Genomic DNA, 18746 nt, shown 5'->3' with positions numbered 1-18746 from the left:
GGACCCTTGGCTTTACCACCTTTTAAAGATTTTATTGCACTTATTACCACTGACTCCATTATATCTGGACCTTAGTCTTGATTCATGTTACATACATAGCCATTGCCCTCTCTAGAATATTGGAACAATTCTTGAATATATTCTTGCCATCATTGGAACTTCTTTGTTTTTTCATTTCCGTTATTCTTTTGTGTAGATCTGAGCTGTCACTTTTCTTTGCAGTTCTTCTATTTTTGTAAATTTATTGGAGCAATTTACCATTTTTATTTACATTTTGATGATCTTTTGTAAGAATCTTGTAGAATACTTATATTCACTGTTGACCATAGGACTACGTGAAGGCTGTGTTAAAATTCATGTAAAGGTACTGGAAGTGGAATTATACTAACCAAACTAGACATGCAGATGAAGAAATTTTGATTGTTGAAATTATTGCAGTGATGGACTGAGACCCATATAATAAATAATAAATTGCATCAGTGTATAACAAAAATGCATTTTAAGTGCATCTCGTTTATATTTTCAATGATTTTTATTCAAAATTCTTTAAAACTGGTTTTAATTTGTTATTTTGATTTAAACTTTTGGTATTAAACATGACAAAATCCCTATTATTATTTATTACAAAATTTGAGTTTAGGAAGACTGTATAACTAATAATATTTTTAATATTTCTAAACAATTATGCTTAAAAATTATATACAAATGAAATAATTTGAGTACTTATATTAAACCAACTGGAACATAATACATAATAATGCAATATTACTCTTAAAAACATACGAATATATATAGTCAATAAACACCAGTTTTTACAAAAACAAAGAAAATGGCACTGGTTTTGTCACTATAACAGTTCACATCCTATGTCACCTTTATCGTCGTCAGTGTCACCACGAACTGTCGAAATTGTCTTTGCCAACATGTATGATATAGTTCAGCTATGTCATCTATTAAATGTTATTTTCTAAGGTACTCCTGTTCTACTCCAATAACGTGATCGCAAGTTTTTTCCACACATCTAACGTCTGACATTTTAATGTCGACACATTTTTTGATGCTACATCATTTTTGACTACTCCCCAAATTTTCTCCATCTGGTTTAGTTTAGGGTGGTGTGGAAGAAAACGTAATACAATGTGTCCTTGTTTCACCATTCGCTTATTCAATTAAGTTTTTGCATATAGTTCGGTTTTGTATCGGTTATGTATCGGTTATTTCAAAAGAAACGCATTTTTCTGTGAGCTATCGCTGTATGACCTTTTTTCCATGACGATGTAGTAGACGCTTCACAGGCTACGTTGTGGTACGATGCGCCGTCCAATCCAAGCACGGTTTTCTGGTGCAAGTTGAAATTAACTTTTCTTGAAGCCATTTCATAAAGTTGTCGTGGTTCATATCGTTGTGATAAGCTCCAGTACGCTGACCAGATTTGAAGATTAGGAGGCCATTTGGAACAAAACCTTTTTCCCCTCCTGCACGTACAATAATTAACCTCTGACCTTTGGCAACAAGAGCCGTTGTTTATGACCGCTGTGGAGTCATACATATGTTTCATCAGTACAGATAATATTAGGTAACCTGTTTTTTTTTATCTCGAATATCCGTTTTTTTTTCCATCAGTATTTTTCCGTTGTCCTTGTTTTTTTTTTCAATTTAAAACCTAATTTCTGACCTAACCTAACCCTTAAAGACCTACAATGTTGTTAACTGCTGACTACAACATTGACGTGACATGACTTCTTCATAAACATTGACTTTTGGTTTTGGCTGATTGATTTTTTTTTTCTGGGAGATTTAAGATGTTTCCCGAGATGCCTGAAGGAGATGAAAAATAGAAAACTCTCTTTCTTCCTTTAATAATTCTTTGGAGCTACTTTTTAGAAACTCCAGTGGCTTCAACAACAATATTCAAAACAGAAGAAATCGTGTTATTTTCTGCACCTTTTTCAAAAATTGGCTGTTATTCCTTGTGATGTAGGAACTGTAAAGGAAATGAATAATATAAAATTATTGTAATTAAATAATTATGATCTAAATATAAATTAAAAAACTATATCACGTGTATGTTCGGTAGGTGTTATAAAATGTTTTCATTTTTCTATAAAAAAATATCAAAAAATTATAATTTTGTTATAATCCGACAAAGAATTAAAAAAAAGTTTAACTATATTAAAGTTTCAGAATTCTAATCAGTAGCTTTTCAGAAATGTGAATGCGATTAAGGCGATGAAATCGTTGCTGATAGATATTCTAGCAATTTATAATTTAATCCTTGACATGCAGCAAAATTATCAAAGATTAATGATCGTCTTTTATTTGTTAAGGTGTCTAATAAAATATATTTAATACCATCAATGTTTATGTATAGTATTATATTTATATACAATATTTAAATATAGAAAACGTCGTATTCTAGGACCAGTAGAAACGAATAGAAGATCAACGTTGCCATAAGATAGAGAGAGATAGTGTAGAATTTAGTAGCGTATCGTTCACACTGTTGCAATGAATTGTAAATTAAGGATAGAAAGAAAATTTGTTGGTTACAAAAATTAATCATCGAAAAGGCAGGTAGAGAGATTTACCCTGCTGTTATTTCAATGAAAGGTTTCTTTTCATTGGAATTACTTATATCTTAAATATACTAATTTACATAATTAGGAAAGTCCAAATTCACAATAATTCAGTTTTTGTTTCTTACTTTGTAAATTACGTGAAGTTAACTTTTACTTTTAGTAAACATATATGTATATATATATATATATATATATATATATATATATATATATATATATATATATTGTTATGATGTGTTGTTTGTTTGAATGATGAGCAATGAGTATTTTTAATAATATAGGGTTTTTATCGCGGTTCTCAAAGAATTAGTTTGTAAGTACTTTTTTAAATTATCTTTATTATAACTATTATGAAACACACATATATATCTAACCTAGCCAATGTAAATTTAAAATAAACTATCTTTAAATTGATATTCTTATAAAACTGATTAAATTCTATAGACAATGTAAAATTTAAACAAACTATCTTCAAAATTGAAACTGTTATGACACTAACTAAATTATATTAACAAAATTTTGTACCTTTCTTTCACTGAATGCCTAAATGAACTGTTTTCCACTATATAGATTCTAATCACCACTGAATGTCTTCGTACTTCGGTTATCCTTGTTTTTGTGAAATTACTTTTTCCAATTATCAGCTTCTACCAATTTAAGATATATTTTTCTTCACCAGCATTTATAAACCACCAAGCAAACCAGCAAAACATGATTTATATTTATTCTTCTTTTCAATATACCAATATCCAATTATTATAAGTTGATTTATACTAATCTCCAATCATAATATAATTTTAATTTCTTCCAATATTCTTCTAATATACTTTTTTAATCTTCAATAATTATTTGTGTATAATTATAAATGTGCATAATTTTTAATCTTCATTTAACTCACTATATTAAACAATTGGACTATTTGTAACTGATTGACTGTCTTGAAAATTCTGAACAATTGACTTCACTAACTAAATGAGTTTATCTTCTACTAACTTTCATAATAAACTGGCCATCTTGAATCCAAATCACGGGTATTTATATCTTTTCAATCTTCCAGAACCATCTGGTAAGAAATCATGTTCGATTTAGTTCTATTTCTTCTATATGGATGTTCTCGAAAAAAGTATCTGTTCGATCCACCGACATAATCATTATTCCAGAATGTTCCAACATAAACAAAGGTCAAATTCTGCATTCTGGAGAATTCGTTAATGTTCTATTGATAATTTTGTTGACATTTAGGCTTTTCAGATCAGAATAAACATTTAAATCATTAAATATATATAAATTAAACATTTTAAACTAACATTATTATTATAACCCCACTTTATATTCCTAAAATGTCACTTGGAGAGTATGTATAGTGTGTTGCCTAGTCACATGGCTCACTTAAATATATCTACAAAATCATAACTACTAAAATACAACTTTTTACAATTATTATATGCTAATTTCTTAAAATGCCCTCACATAAATATATTTTTATAAAATTCTCTAGTATATAACTTATTTAAAATAATCAAATACTTTTAATATCTAATATTATGTAGTATATAACTTATAAATTATTTTCTATAAACCCTAATCGTATCAATATATATATATATATATATATATATATATATATATATATATATATATATATATATATATATATATGTTTACTAAAAGTAAAAGTTAACTTCACGTAATTTACAAAGTCAGAACAGAGTTTTAGTTTAACGGAACACCTTAACAATGGGTCATGTTAGATGTCTCGAATTTCCTAAACCTGTTATACCTGTTAAACCTGTTTTAATATGTTATATTATTTAAGAATATCGATGTAATAATATTGTTGCTAGACCCCCAGTGTCATTTTATACCGGGTGTAACAATCATACTGTGTTTTTTCCTTAAAGTTCGGGATACCCTGTGGAATATTCTAGCATATATAAAATATTGAAATTAAAACCCAATTATAGCCTCAGGATTTCTTAACATTTTCTCTCTAGTAGTATTTTCTCTCTAGTCTATATATTGTTAATATTGTTTAGATAATATCATAATGCGAATGTTGGTGAAGTATTTTGAATTCATATTACAATGGTAATACAATAGGAAACCTGTTTAAGAAGAAATAAAACACAAAGATGTCAGACTCAAACAAAATACGGATTTTAAACACATTAACTTTATTGTACAGTTTGAACTTAAATTGGTTTTTTTATACATTTTTTTTTGCTTTAATAGTGTGTTTTCCCCACGAGTCCTTACAACTACTTCTGATAACGCTAACGCTATCAGTTTTGAGGCAGTCTCTCCCATTCCTCAATCAAAGCAATTCTGACTTCCTCTTGTTTTGAATATCTCTTACACAGCCTGCGACGTATGGGCGTGCATTATCCTGCAATAAAATAAAATTTTCGCCAATATATGGTACCACATGGTCTTGAAGAATATCTCCGATATACCTATCTGCTGTTAATGCTCCATCATCAATCACCACTAACTCTGTTCTTGCTCCCAAACATATACCGCCCGACACCATAATTGAACCTCTACCAAAAGATACGGTCGTAGTAAAATTGAAAGGGGCATTTCGTTCTCCTTGGCGTCGATACAATCTTTCTCTGCCGTCGATGTAATTTACACAGAAACGGCTCTCGTCCGTAAAGAGAATTTGACTCCAGTGGTTATCATTCCAATTTTGATGTACTCGACCAAATTGTAGTCGTGCTAAACGATGGTGTCTCTGGAGTCTGGGAGCTTTTATTGGCACATATGACTTGATACCGGCTTCTTTAAGTCTCCTTCTTACCGTGCTCTCGCTTATGATAGTTCCACAAACATTTTGCAACAAGTTTTTGGTTTGAACTGCTGTTTGACGTCTACTACGTAATGTTTGCAACGTTAAATCGATCATCTAAAACCGTGGATAAACGTTTTCTACTTTGTCCCCTTCTTCTTACATACTTCCCGGGTTGTCTCCAATGGTTGATGGTGATTTACCAAATATTCCAGCAACTTCCCTGTACGTTCGACCATTGTCGACCATTGTTACGGCCCTAGCAATATCAGTCGGTATTAAATCACCCATTTTTACTTACTCTTTGCAATAAGTACACCACTGATTAGAACAAATCAAAAGAAAAATCACATCCAACAAACTCAAACAAATTAACTTATCAATTAAATACAAGTTTGTACTTGTTATCAAGAGACAGAACGACTGTAAAATGTAAAACACAATACAAATAAACAAATTAATTTGACATTTTGACATGTAAGATTTTCTTATGACAAGGAGCATTCACAGCTATGTAGATATAGTCTATAAAATACAAATATAAAGAAATATTGCATTAATAACTTTTATTTGTAATTTTTACATTTATTTTTAATAACTACACAGTTCCTTTAAATTTGCCGGTGTGTGTATTTAATTGTTAACTTCTCATAGCCTACTTTAGGCTTGTTTATTAAACTAAGCAGAAAATGAGGATTTATTGATGAAAACATGGCTAGTTGTTAACGTACGTAACTTTTTTATTACCAAATACAAGCAAATGAATAAAAATCAAAAAAGAAAATGTTAAGAAAGCCTGAGGCTATAATTGAGTTTCTAATTTCAATACTTTATACAGTAAAACCTCCCTTAACCGAAACGGCTGACAGTTTCAATAATTTCGTCAATAAAAAGTAAATTTTTATCGCAAAACGTAAACAACTCTATTAATTTCACTCACTGATTGATGCCTATGTGTGTTGGGAAATCAAAAAAACCAAGAACTCTAAAAGATATTTCCGAAAAAGCACTTTCAGTTTTTTATAGAAGCCAAAAAAACTCATGGATGTCGACCACTTTCAGAATGGTTTGAAAATAAATTCGTCCCAAGTGTAAAATCCTTTTTAAAATTATAAAACCTTCCCACCCATCAAAGCATTGTTGCTTGTTGACAACGCGCCAACTCACCCTCAAAATCTACAAAATGGTGACAATTGTCAGATTTTTGCCACCGAATGTCACGAGCTTAAGTCAGCCGTTAGACCAGGGAGTAATAGAGACATTCAAGAGACATTATAGAGGAGCTTTTTTACACATCTGTTATAACAGGAGATAAATGAATCCAAAAGTGTTCCCGAAATTCTCAAATCTTTAACAATGAAACATGTTGTTTATTGGTGTCCTGAGTCGTAGGCCAAGATCAAATCTTCAACTTTGAAAAAATGCTGGGACAAACTTTTTGATGGGATTTTGATTGACGATCCTGTAGAAGAAAATGGCAAAGAAACTACAAAAGAAATTAAACCTTTAATAAAAAATTTGCCGGCATGTGATGAAATTAACCAAGAAGAGATTCGTGAGTGGTTAGCAGCCGATGACTCAGAAAGTGAATTCACCGACCAGGACATCCTTGATATGGTTCTTCATACAGACAATCTGAGCGTATCAGACGACGAAGATGACGACCCAACAGACAATAGGCAGCACGAGACCGCTGACGATATTTTCAATGCTTTAGAGGTAAGAATTTTATACAGTAGGCCTAATTAGTTAGGGACACGACTAGGTTCTTAATTTTTGTTGTCATTGTATAAAGTTTTGTCCTTTTTAGATTACTTTACGTTTGGTCGAACAATCGAATGAGGTAAATCATGACGTTCTGCAAATGAACGATGTAAATATAGCTGCGAAACCTCGTTGTCAAATGAAAACGCAAAAGAAAATAGAAGATTTCTTTAAAAAAGCTTGTTAAACTTGGTGATTTTCCTTAATTTTATTACTTTATTCTGTATTTGCTTATTAGAAACCAGCTCATAGTATTTTTAAATACCAATACTTTGACCAAGAATACTATGAAAAACAATGTTATTTTTAACCGAAATTCTTGTTATCCGAAACGGCCCGAAACGAAATCCCAATTATTTCGGTTAACGGAGGTTTTACTGTATATGCTAGAATATTCCACAGGGTGTTCCGAACTTTAAGGAAAAAATACAGTATGATTGTTACACCCGGTATAAAATGACATTGACCTGTCGAGCAACAATATTATTACATCAATATTCTTAAATAATATAACGGACATACTAAAAAAATCACTAAAATCGGACAACAGGTTTAGGAAATTCGAGACATCTAACATTGTCCCATTTTCAAGGTGTTCCGTTAATTTTGCCGGTGTTTATATATTTACAGGGTGAGTCATGAGGAACTTTACATACTTCTACCATATGTAGAGTCCCTCAGGGAGCATATCATGTGGCCACTAAAAAATGTCAACTCCTCTTTATTAATTAACAGGGTGATTTGTGTAATTGACCATTTATTTCATTTTACTGTAGTGTTTATACGGCTGATTTAATTTTTGCATGATACAGTACACTACTATCAAGCATTCGACTGGTATTAGCTAAACTAAAAAATTCCAGGACTGGCTTTGGAAAAATTAATTTAGGGATTCGTATTAAATATTACACCCTGTATAAATTTTTTTTTAAAATGCAATAAGTGATTTTCAAACTACATAAATAACCAATGAAAACGACATATGCGACAATGTTGTCGCACTTTTATTAAATTTTTAGTGAACGATCAAATCTTACCAAAAATAGAACAACCATAATGAAGTATCAAATTATAAGGTATTAATTTAAACAAATGTTATAAATTTCAAACATTTTAATTAAAATGAGTTCCTACAACATAATCTAATACGTAGAAAATTAACATCTTTACTATCACTTTGTATTATCTCTACGATAGAATCAATTGTTTTTCAATTTTAAATTTTTACTCATAGATCGTATTGGGGCATTATTTTCGATAAATAATAAATTAAATTGATTAAAAAGTCAAACTTCTTGTATGTGTTAGTTTTTGTTGATTGAAAATGATTAAAATTTTATGTCAAATAATAATACATTGCATCAACTGTACTAAATAAAAATAAATCTAAAAAAGTTTAAAATGAAGGTTGGCGTTGACCGTTTGACGTTTCTTGATATTTTATACCCATTGTCATTATTGTCATTATCAATTGTTATTTATGTGTACAAGAATACATATTTCTTCTGTCATATCTACGTTAAGTACATTGTGTTAGTTTTGGTAGAGCTTTTGTTACTTTCGTTCAAAATGCCACATCAGTTTTCGACCACAGAATATGCAGACATAATATTTGTTTATGGATTCTGTAATGGGAATGGTAGGGTTGCTAGTAGAGAATATCGCAGGAGATTTCCTAATCGTCGAACTCCCAGCCATCCAACATTTGGGTCAGTTTTTAATTATTTGCGAGAAAATGGCACTTTTCCTAGTGGAACAACAGATGAAGTATGTATAAGAAATGTAGATGAAGCGCAGGAAGATGACATTATGGACGCCGTTACTATGAACCCTACAATAAGCACTAGACAAGTAAGTCGAGAACTCAATGTTACTCAATCAAAAGTAAGTAGAGTCTTACAAAAAAATAATATATACCCATATCACATTCAAATGGTTCAGCGACTACATGCTGGAGATGAAATCGATAGGTTGGAATTTTGTAGATGGATTAACAATAATCGACCAACGCTATACAGGTCACTATTTACAGATGAAGCCCAATTTACCAGATACGGGATAAATAATTCACGAAATTCACATGTGTGGACAGAAGAAAATCCCCATGCTATTCGAGAACGTCGTTCTCAGTTAAGGTTTTCGGTTAACGTGTGGATTGGTGTCATAAATAACCAATTAGTAGGTCCTCACTTTTTTGATGGTCCTTTAAAAGGGCAGGTCTATTTTAACTTTCTACAAAATATTTTGCCGAATTTGCTTGCCAACGCGAACGTTGCTATCCGAGGGATGTATTTTCAGCATGATGGGGCACCCCCACACTTTTTACTGGCAGTGAGACAACACTTCAATAATGTTTATGGCAACAGGTGGATAGGACGTGCAGGTCCTATTTCGTGGCCTTCAAGATCCCCTGATTTCAATCCCGTTAATTACCATATTTGGGGACGATTGAAGCAACTAGTTTACGCAGTGAATATTAATAACCGACAACAATTAATTGATAGAATTATACATTGTTGTAATACTATTAGAAACGATCCCCAGAGTATCCGTAATTCAATACGTCAATTAACAATTCGGCAACAAAAATGTGTACAGGCTGCAGGGTTCCATTTCGAAAATCTATTTTGAATTATTTTTATTTTGTTACCATTATTGTATCTTTTCCAGTTCTAATTTATGGGTTTATCATAACTATGTACATATTTTTAGTTTTTTTTTTAAATTGTTCTTCGTTATTGTTAGTAGTTACTGTTTTTTGTTGTGCAGTGACTCAGTTTATCATTTCAATTAAAATGTTTGAAATTTATAACATTTGTTTAAATTAATACCTTATAATTTGATACTTCATTATGGTTGTTCTATTTTTGGTAAGATTTGATCGTTCACTAAAAATTTAATAAAAGTGCGACAACATTGTCGCATATGTCGTTTTCATTGGATGTTTATGTAGTTTGAAAATCATTTATTGCATTTAAAAAAATATATACAGGGTGTAATATTTAATACGAATCCCTAAATTAATTTTTCCAAAGCCAGTCCTGGAATTTTTTAGTTTAGCTAATACCAGTCGAATGCTTGATAGTAGTGTACTGTATCATGCAAAAATTAAAAAAATCAAATGAGCCGTATAAACACTACAGTAAAATGAAATAAATTGTCAATTACACAAATCACCCTGTTAATTAATAAAGAAGAGGAGTTGACATTTTTTAGTGGCCACATGATATGCTCCCTGAGGGACTCTACATATGGTAGAAGTATGTAAAGTTCCTCATGACTCACCCTGTATATATATATATATATAAGGTGGCTACTTCATCTATTTATTTGAAGACGTTTCGCTCTCTAATCAGAAAACATCATCAGTTCATCTAAAAAGAATAATATGAAAAACCAAAAATCCATAAAGAGGTCAATACAAACATGTTACCTCAAAAAGACATGTAACAGTCAATGGTATAAAGTAATCTTAATATATTAGACATTAATAGTTAAGCTATATAAACAATTAATTGAAACTACATACAGTTTAAAATTAAACTCAAACTTAGAACAGCAAAAGACCATAATGGTGGTTAATATACATGTAATTTAAAAAAATATGTTAAAAAAACTTATGTAAAAAATAAGTATTTGCCGAGAACTAACAAGATCATAAGATCACACTTCCAACAGTGTAAAATTAATTTAATTTAATTTTAACTTTAGGTGACTGCACTATTGAAGTGATTATAGAAGTTTGTTGTAGTAATCTTATAAAAGGTGTAATTTTTGGTGTTTAATAGTTGTACTTTCAACATGTTGTCATCGAATGGTATATTTTTTTGAAAAGCCAAGTGATGATTTCACCTTTTCGCGTGGCAGTCGTTGGTGTTGGCTCCAACCGTCGACTGTGGTAGGACGCATTCACCATAACAACGACAGAATTTGCTTAGAGGTTTGGTAGTATATTTGAAAACTAACCTTCGAATCTTTGAGCGCCCATTTCCTCATGATAATCGTTAGTTTTCTTGGATTCGAATTTCAGCTCTAGGTCAACACCATCTTCATACAGGTCACAAAATTGATTTTGAGAACTCCAGAGTCATAGCCCTCATCCGCTTCTATAAACCAAGAATTATACGAGAAGCCACCGAATAGATAAAAATTGACCAAAGGCCAAATTGTCTCAATAAAAGAGATGACGGCATACGGTTACCTTCGACTTGGAGACCTGTCATAAAGAAAACATCGTCCGCTTCACCCGGAAATCAAAATCCTACAGTCAGAAATGTTCGAGCAACCCCCTGCGCCAATCCACACGGTAACCTCCACGCCAACCTTCACCTAAACCAGGTCACCATCGACGGTATAAATGAACCGTCCTCTGTTCCCAGTAGCAGTAATGCATTGGTTAGTGATCAGTGTAGTAGTATCTGGGCGCTTGGGAGACTGAAACCTTGAAAGCCCTGACGAGGACATCGAAGAGGATGTCGAAATGATAATTGATGCGGTTTAACCCGGAAGACTGTTGAGTTTAATATTAATTCCTTTAATAGTATTAATCTTAGCTTTAGGTTTAGTAAAAATATATGTATTGAATATATAGATATATATATATATATATATATATATATATATATATATATATATATATATATATATATATATATAGATATAAATATATATATATATATATATATATATATATATATATATTTCCATTTATTTTGTAGTATCTCCAATCAATAAAATTAGCCAATGCAGATATATTGAATGTATTTTCTGGAATCCAGTACCTACCTTTAGATAAACAGACTTTTCTTAAAGTTCAATGTTTCGTAAATTCTTTGGAAAGTACTTATGGAATAATTCAGCACTCGTCGTTTTTATATAATGATTATTTAATATGGTAAGTATACAATTAATAATGATTTGTCTTCGTTTAGAATTTTAATAGTGACCTACTAAATCAATTTTAACAATTTATTTTTATATAATATAAATAAATTAAAACTACATTTGTAAAATATTTTCACTGTATTTACGTATACATGTTATGATTTATCAGTTTGTAGCTTCTTTAGATATTGTGATAAAACTAGCTTCACCTATCAGATACATAAACTTTATGAACTGGGATTTTTTATATAGATAGTAGATTTATGATATTAACTGATCGTTACATGCTCTATATTTTCAGTATGTTGCAAAAAATGTTGACGATACACAACAACATAATATAGAATATGTTATTGTTTATACATATAATAAGGTACAACATTGTACTAATAATGTAGTTACCAGTAATGTGATGTAAACTAATAAAGAACAATATCTCTTTTGAATTTGTCATTTTGTTTTTTTTTTTGTAAAATATAAAGAGGCAAAAGAAAATCCAGTGCCATGTTCAAACGATTTATCTTATTTGCAACATTTAATTATAAAAACAATATAAAGGCCAGTGTAAATACTGGTATTAGAGCAATAAAACACTGAAAACTTTGTTTTCAAAACTTCCACAAAATTTATTATAATATCTTATCTTGTCAAGATATCAACAAAAATAGCCGAACACATAAAAAAGAAAGTAACACCAGCTTTTAGAACAAACAACAACTTAGGCAAATATATTAAAAACATCAAGAGCCAAAATAAAAACACTTACACAGTGGTGTATACAAACTTAAATGTGGCGACTGCCCAAAAACTTACATCAGTCAAACTGGTAGAACTTTTAACAAACTTATAGCAAAACACAAAAGGGCTTTCAATAATAGAAAAACAGATTCTACATTCGCACTTCACCTTCTAGATCATAATCAAAATTAAGGTCTTAAGCTATCTTTATTAGAATCTATGGACATTAACAAATTAAAAAATACAGATATAGTTCTGAATGAATAACTTGGGAAAATAGTTCTCCCCTCCTCAACATATTCAGTTAAAGACTATAAAGTGTAAACACATACCCAAAACAGATCACTTATATATTACGTATTATAGTAAATTTTGTGGTTTTGAAAACAAAGTTTTCAGTATTTTATTGTTATATAAAATGAATTTACATCAAGTAACGGTCGAATCCATCACTTATCATGATATTAGTTTTATACACATTAGTAAAGGTTAAAGAAAAAAGTGTCGAAAAAGTAGTATTAAACATATATCACTATATGAATCTGATACGAATATAGTTTTCGATGAAAATCGAAAAGAGAAAAGGGAGCTCGAAGCCAGAATAGCAAAAGGGAATAAAAAATTAGGTAGTTTAAGAGCCCTACTGAACTCAAAATACGTTTCTAGACAAGGTAAACTCAGAATATATAAAACAGTAATTCGACCCACAGTAACATATGCCGGTGAGACATGGACATTAAATAAGAAGGAAGATGATACTCTGGAAAGATGGGAAAGGAAAATATTGAGACGCATATTCGGAGGACGGAAGACAGAAGATGGTTGGGAGAGAAGAACCAACAATGAATTAATGGCTTTATACAAATAACCTACCACTACTAAGTTCGTCAAGTCTCAAAGAATCAGATGGTTGGGACATGTGGAAAGAATGGCAGCAAACAGAATGCCTAAACTAGTAATAACCAGAAAACTAATCGGCCCCAAAAGAAGAGGTAGACCCAGAACGAGGTGAATTAGTAAAGTAGAGGAAGACCTTAAACACGTGAAGGTGAGGGACTGGAAAAGAAAAGCACAAAATAGAAGCAAATAGAGAAATATTGTCCACCAGGTCCTTCAGAGCAGTTAAGAATGTTGTATATACATATTTAAGTAAAAGTTTTGTTTAAAATAATTGTAATTAGTTAATATTAGGATTATGTTTTAAAAAATGCCCTAGGCCTTAACGGCCTGTTGTGCGTAAAAATAAATAAAATAAAATCACTATATGAATCTTTAACATCTCTATTAGATTGATATAACATATTGTGAAATCGTTCATTATGAATCATGTCAGTATTTTTATATAATATCAATTATTGTGCAAACTATTGATATTGACGTATAATATTGAAGGGATGTTTTATGTTTTTTCTAACAGTTTTAACCAAAATTAATTTATGTAAGAACAAACTGAATTTTGGTTTTAAGCTTTCCAATATGTAGTTCTCTCTTCTCTTGATCCTTAGATTTAATCTTGGCTTTTTTATTTTTTTTTTATAGGAGCGGTGTAGAACCAAGCGACATGCAAATAATATACCAGTATCTAATAGGAACGCTACTTCCTGCCAACGTTGAAGCTGAATTACAAGGCGGCTCAATACCAAGAAACGCTCCGTCACCCTTTGCTGCCTTGCGTCATGGCAGGTTTATCATAGGCCCTTCAAATGTTAAATTGGCCAAAACTGTCGGGAAAATTCCTAAAGTTTATCTGTTTGCATCTGGCAAAACAGAAGAATTTCATTTGGTCGTTTATCGGGCGCTTAGTGCTACTGTCTGTCTTTTTATTAAAGGTAAGTTGCAAAATGAGATACGTTAAAAAATAAACTAGTTGTGCTGCCCACAGATCTCTCAAATGTAGGTGTGATGGCCACAAGACTCCAGCAAAATATAGAAGACCAATAAGTGCTTTAATTTCTTCCATATTAATTTGTACTGGTGGTATCTCTTTCTCTACGGTAATTTGTCCGAAGCTTTAGAATATATTTGTTTGTGTGTTCAACTGTTTCGCTGATGACGGAGTCTGGAAAAAACAATTGCCAATTATCAACGATGGTTTTTGCTTGTCTGGCTTTTTCAATTACTCCAGAAGATTGAGTCAATATGTTTCTGCTCCGGGTCTTTTTTTGAAACATCTACGGGAAATTTATTCCACAACGTCTTTTTGTCCCTTCCCACAAAACACAGACGAGTATTTAGATCTTGATGAGTTTCGTTAAAATCTGGTAGCTATTCTCCTTCTGATTTCGCTCTTCTCCTTCTGAATACGCGTTATTTCTTTCTTGTAAGAACACTTAACATGCAAATAAAAAAATACTATTAGAAATCACCATATTTATACACTATTTTTACACTAAAATACTAGACTTAAGAAATATTATAAAAAGAACCGCACGCAAGGTTCACTTACCGTATTATTACCTGTAAAAAGCACACCAATATCTAAAACTGTGAAACTGCAACACAAATATCTTTGATACTTACACGCGCACGGTCAAAAGCACCGACTACAAAAATATTAAACTGTATCTCTCAAAGGCCAAATAAAAACTGAAATAATATAACGCCAGTCGGTAAGGGGAAAACCGCTTGGAGCATTCCAGGAAAGTCAGTACCACCACAACTATACAAGCGACGTTATTTTAAAATTTATCACGGCTCGGTCCTTTCGACTGGTCCTGTAAAATTCCAAACGCAATTTCACTTTTTTTAATTACTTACGAATTTCCAATATCTTTTTTGTCAACTACTTTGATTTATTGATAACTACTTTGTTGTTGCTATTACTCAAGTATACCAGTACTATAGGTGGCTTGACGCGGTATACACCTTTTTTGTAACATTTTAACAAATATGGAAGACGAAAATATTCAAAGAAAATTCTGGCAAAATTTTTCTGATGGCGAAAAAACTATTATATAGAACGTGCACAAGAGATGCTTTGTTCGGCTTAAATGTGCTCGCCCAGAGATGCATGGATATGAATCAGGACATGTACTTACTACTACTACTTGTCGGTTTATAACGTTTTTCGCAGTTTTCCGACTTCCAATCGCCACTTAGACCGGTTGTTCCATAGATCTTCTTCTATGGCCCTCTCTCTCAGTTCTTTATTTATTCCTTCGCTCCAACTTTTTCTCGGTCTACATCGTTTTCTCTTTCCTTCTAGTTGCCACTTTATATTTCTTTTGGCATTCGTTGTTCGTCCATTCTTTGTATGTGTCCGAACCAGATAAGTTGTTTTGTTGTTAGGTCATCTGTGATTGTTCGTTTGATTCCCATTATTTCTCTAATGCGTTCGTTGGTAATCCTTTCTCTTCTAGATCTTCCTGCGGCTCTTATCCAAAAATCCATTTCCGTCACTTTCAGCGTTGACAGTGTTCTTTCTTTCAGTGGCCATACCTCACAGCTGTATAAAGTGATACTTATTACTATAGTCTCATATATCCTCTTTTTATTTTCTTTGCTGATGGATTGGTCCCATAAAATGGTGTTTAACATTGTAATGGCTTTTCTCCCTGACGTATTTCTCTCTCTTATGGCTTTGTCTAATGTTCCATCTTGTGAAATAGTGATACCTAGGTATTTGTAGTCACAGCAGTGCTTTATCGTATTGATATCGTCTAATATGAGATCTTTTTGTTCTGCTCCAATGCACAGGTATTCGGTTTTCTTTTTATTTACTTCTAGACCATATATCATACTCTTCAATTAATTTTCGTGTCATATAGTTTAAATCGTCATAATCTTGAGCCATTATTACTTGATCGTCTGCAAAGTTAAGCGTATGTACCATAGTATTGGTGAGCGGTATCCCCATTGTCCTGCATTTTTGTTTCCATCTTTTTAAAGCATTTTCGAGGTATATTTTAAATAAAGTGGAAGACAAGCAACATCCTTGCTTTAATCCTTTTGATGTTATAAATCCTGTTGTTATTTGTGTCCCTGCTTTTATCTTTGTTATTGGTTGGTTGTATAGCACTTTGACGGCTTTTATTAATTCTATATTAATATTCGTGCTTTCCATTGATTGCCACAGCTTCTTCAGTGGAACGCTGTCGTAGGCTTTCCGTAGGTCGACGAACAACATATGAATCTCTTGATTCCTTGCCATCTTTTTTTCTATTATCTGGGTTAAGGAGAAAATGTGGTCAATAGTGGATCGACCCGTACGAAATCCTGCTTGTTCTTCGGCTTCATAATCTAAGTATTCTCTCTCGATTCGGTTCTTTAACACCTTTCCATATATTCGACTCATAGATCCGGTTACAGCTATTCCTCGATAATTTTTACAATTATTTTTATCGCCCTTTTTATGTATAGTGCTGAGGTATGATATCTTCCATTCCGTAGGGATTTCGCTTGTGTTTATGCATTCTTGAAAAAGTTTTCGAAGACATTCGTACAATTTGTTCGTTCCGTACTTAAACAATTCTCCGGGTATATCTCCTGGTCCGGGTGCTTTGTTCCTCTTCAGCTGTTTACATAGGACATGTACTTATGTTTTGTAAATTTTGAAAAGGAATTTGATAAGGTTCAACCTTGGTTCCAGAGTTTTAACCTTGTTTAAGCTTTTCGCTTCTTCAAGGAAGGGGTACTTTTTTTTTTTCGGAGTAATGGAGGTATGATAAAACGTGATAAATGATGTTATGTGTGGAGAAGTAGTGGACTACTAAGGAGCTGGGGTTCAGAAGGTGGCGTGTTTGTGTGGACGAAGTGTTAAGAAGCGCACAAGAGAAATTTAGGTGAGTTGTGCCAAACATGTCAAAGGATGTACTTCAGGGGTTACCAGCCATACAATCAGCATTTTTTGCGTGCAGTAGTTAGCTGCGATATTTGATGGGGGTTGATTCTAAGATTTCAAAATACTCATCAGGGAGTTCATTTTCAGTGTTGTGGAGAAGTTTAGCTGGAGGGAACGGAAATTTTTTTTGAGGAAGCCTGGTGAGTATTTGCCCTCGGCGATTGCAAGGTGTCTTTAATATTTGCTTTGCTCGGTTGTTCGAGTCTGTGATGGTTCGAAGGACATACCTCCTGCTGAGAGATAGGATTCTATCCTTAATAGGTGTTATGTTTGCCAGTGTGTATGTGTGCTGATGGGTATAGCCTGCTCCGCCTCATGCAGAATCTGAGGATTTTTCTTTCGGTAGCCATGATGGCATTGATTCCGTAGGTCTTAAGAGAGGTGTATATGCATGCCTTGTATTCGATGATAGGTCTAATGAAAGTTTTATAGGTGTGCAATAAAGTTTTAGATGACGTCTTGCCCAATTTGCCGGCTAGCACTGGCAGGAGTTTAAACCTCCTTCTCACCCTGTCAAGGGTATCTTGAATGTCGGTTTTCCAGTTGAGAGTCCTAGTAAAATGAAGGTTCAACATAAAAAGCTTGTGGAAATATTAAAAAGCAAAAATATTGATAGTCGTAATATGAAAATTATATCTAATCTATATTGGAATCTGCTAAGGTAAGAGTTGATAACTAGAATACCCGAGATATCAAAATACAGAGAGGAGTCCGCCAGGATTGCCTGCTGTCAGCACTACTCTTCATTGTCTACAGTGAAGCGGCTCTCGGATTCAATAGAAGGTATATCTATCAATATAGAAGTTTTGAATAATAGAAGTTTTGAATAACTTCCTTTTTGTAGACAATACAGTGATAATGACGGATAACAACAATGGTTTACAGAACGTAATGCAACTACTTAATGAATGCTGTCATGAATACGGACTAAGGATGAATTTAAAAAAACTAAATGTATGATCATGACTAAATCAGCAGATGCAAACATCCAAATAATTGTTGAGGATACTGTAATTGAGAGTGGGGATACCTAGAAATACTTAAGAACATGGATACCATCAAATGAAGACCAAACCAAAGAAATTAAAACACATATTGAAATAGCACGTGCATCATTCGGTAAACTTAAAAAGTTTCTTTTTTGTCGGGATAT

General features: G+C 32.2%; 1 protein-coding gene across 1 annotated transcript in view; it reads left to right on the top strand.

Annotated features, from left to right (window-relative positions):
* The window catches only part of Ccz1 (vacuolar fusion protein CCZ1), a 33123-nt gene that overhangs the window by 1964 nt on the left and 12413 nt on the right, over positions 1-18746 (top strand). Inside the window, exons 5-6 of the mRNA XM_072543038.1 lie at positions 11850-12025; positions 14293-14582. Coding sequence (XP_072399139.1) covers positions 11850-12025; positions 14293-14582 — 466 coding nt within the window. The remainder of the gene's footprint in view (positions 1-11849; positions 12026-14292; positions 14583-18746) is intronic.

This window comes from Diabrotica undecimpunctata, chromosome 9 (assembly GCF_040954645.1).
Source record: "Diabrotica undecimpunctata isolate CICGRU chromosome 9, icDiaUnde3, whole genome shotgun sequence".
NCBI classification, from domain to species: Eukaryota; Metazoa; Arthropoda; class Insecta; order Coleoptera; family Chrysomelidae; genus Diabrotica; species Diabrotica undecimpunctata.
The sequence above is the reverse complement of the archived record's forward strand: the minus strand, read 5'-3'. Positions and strand labels throughout refer to the sequence as shown.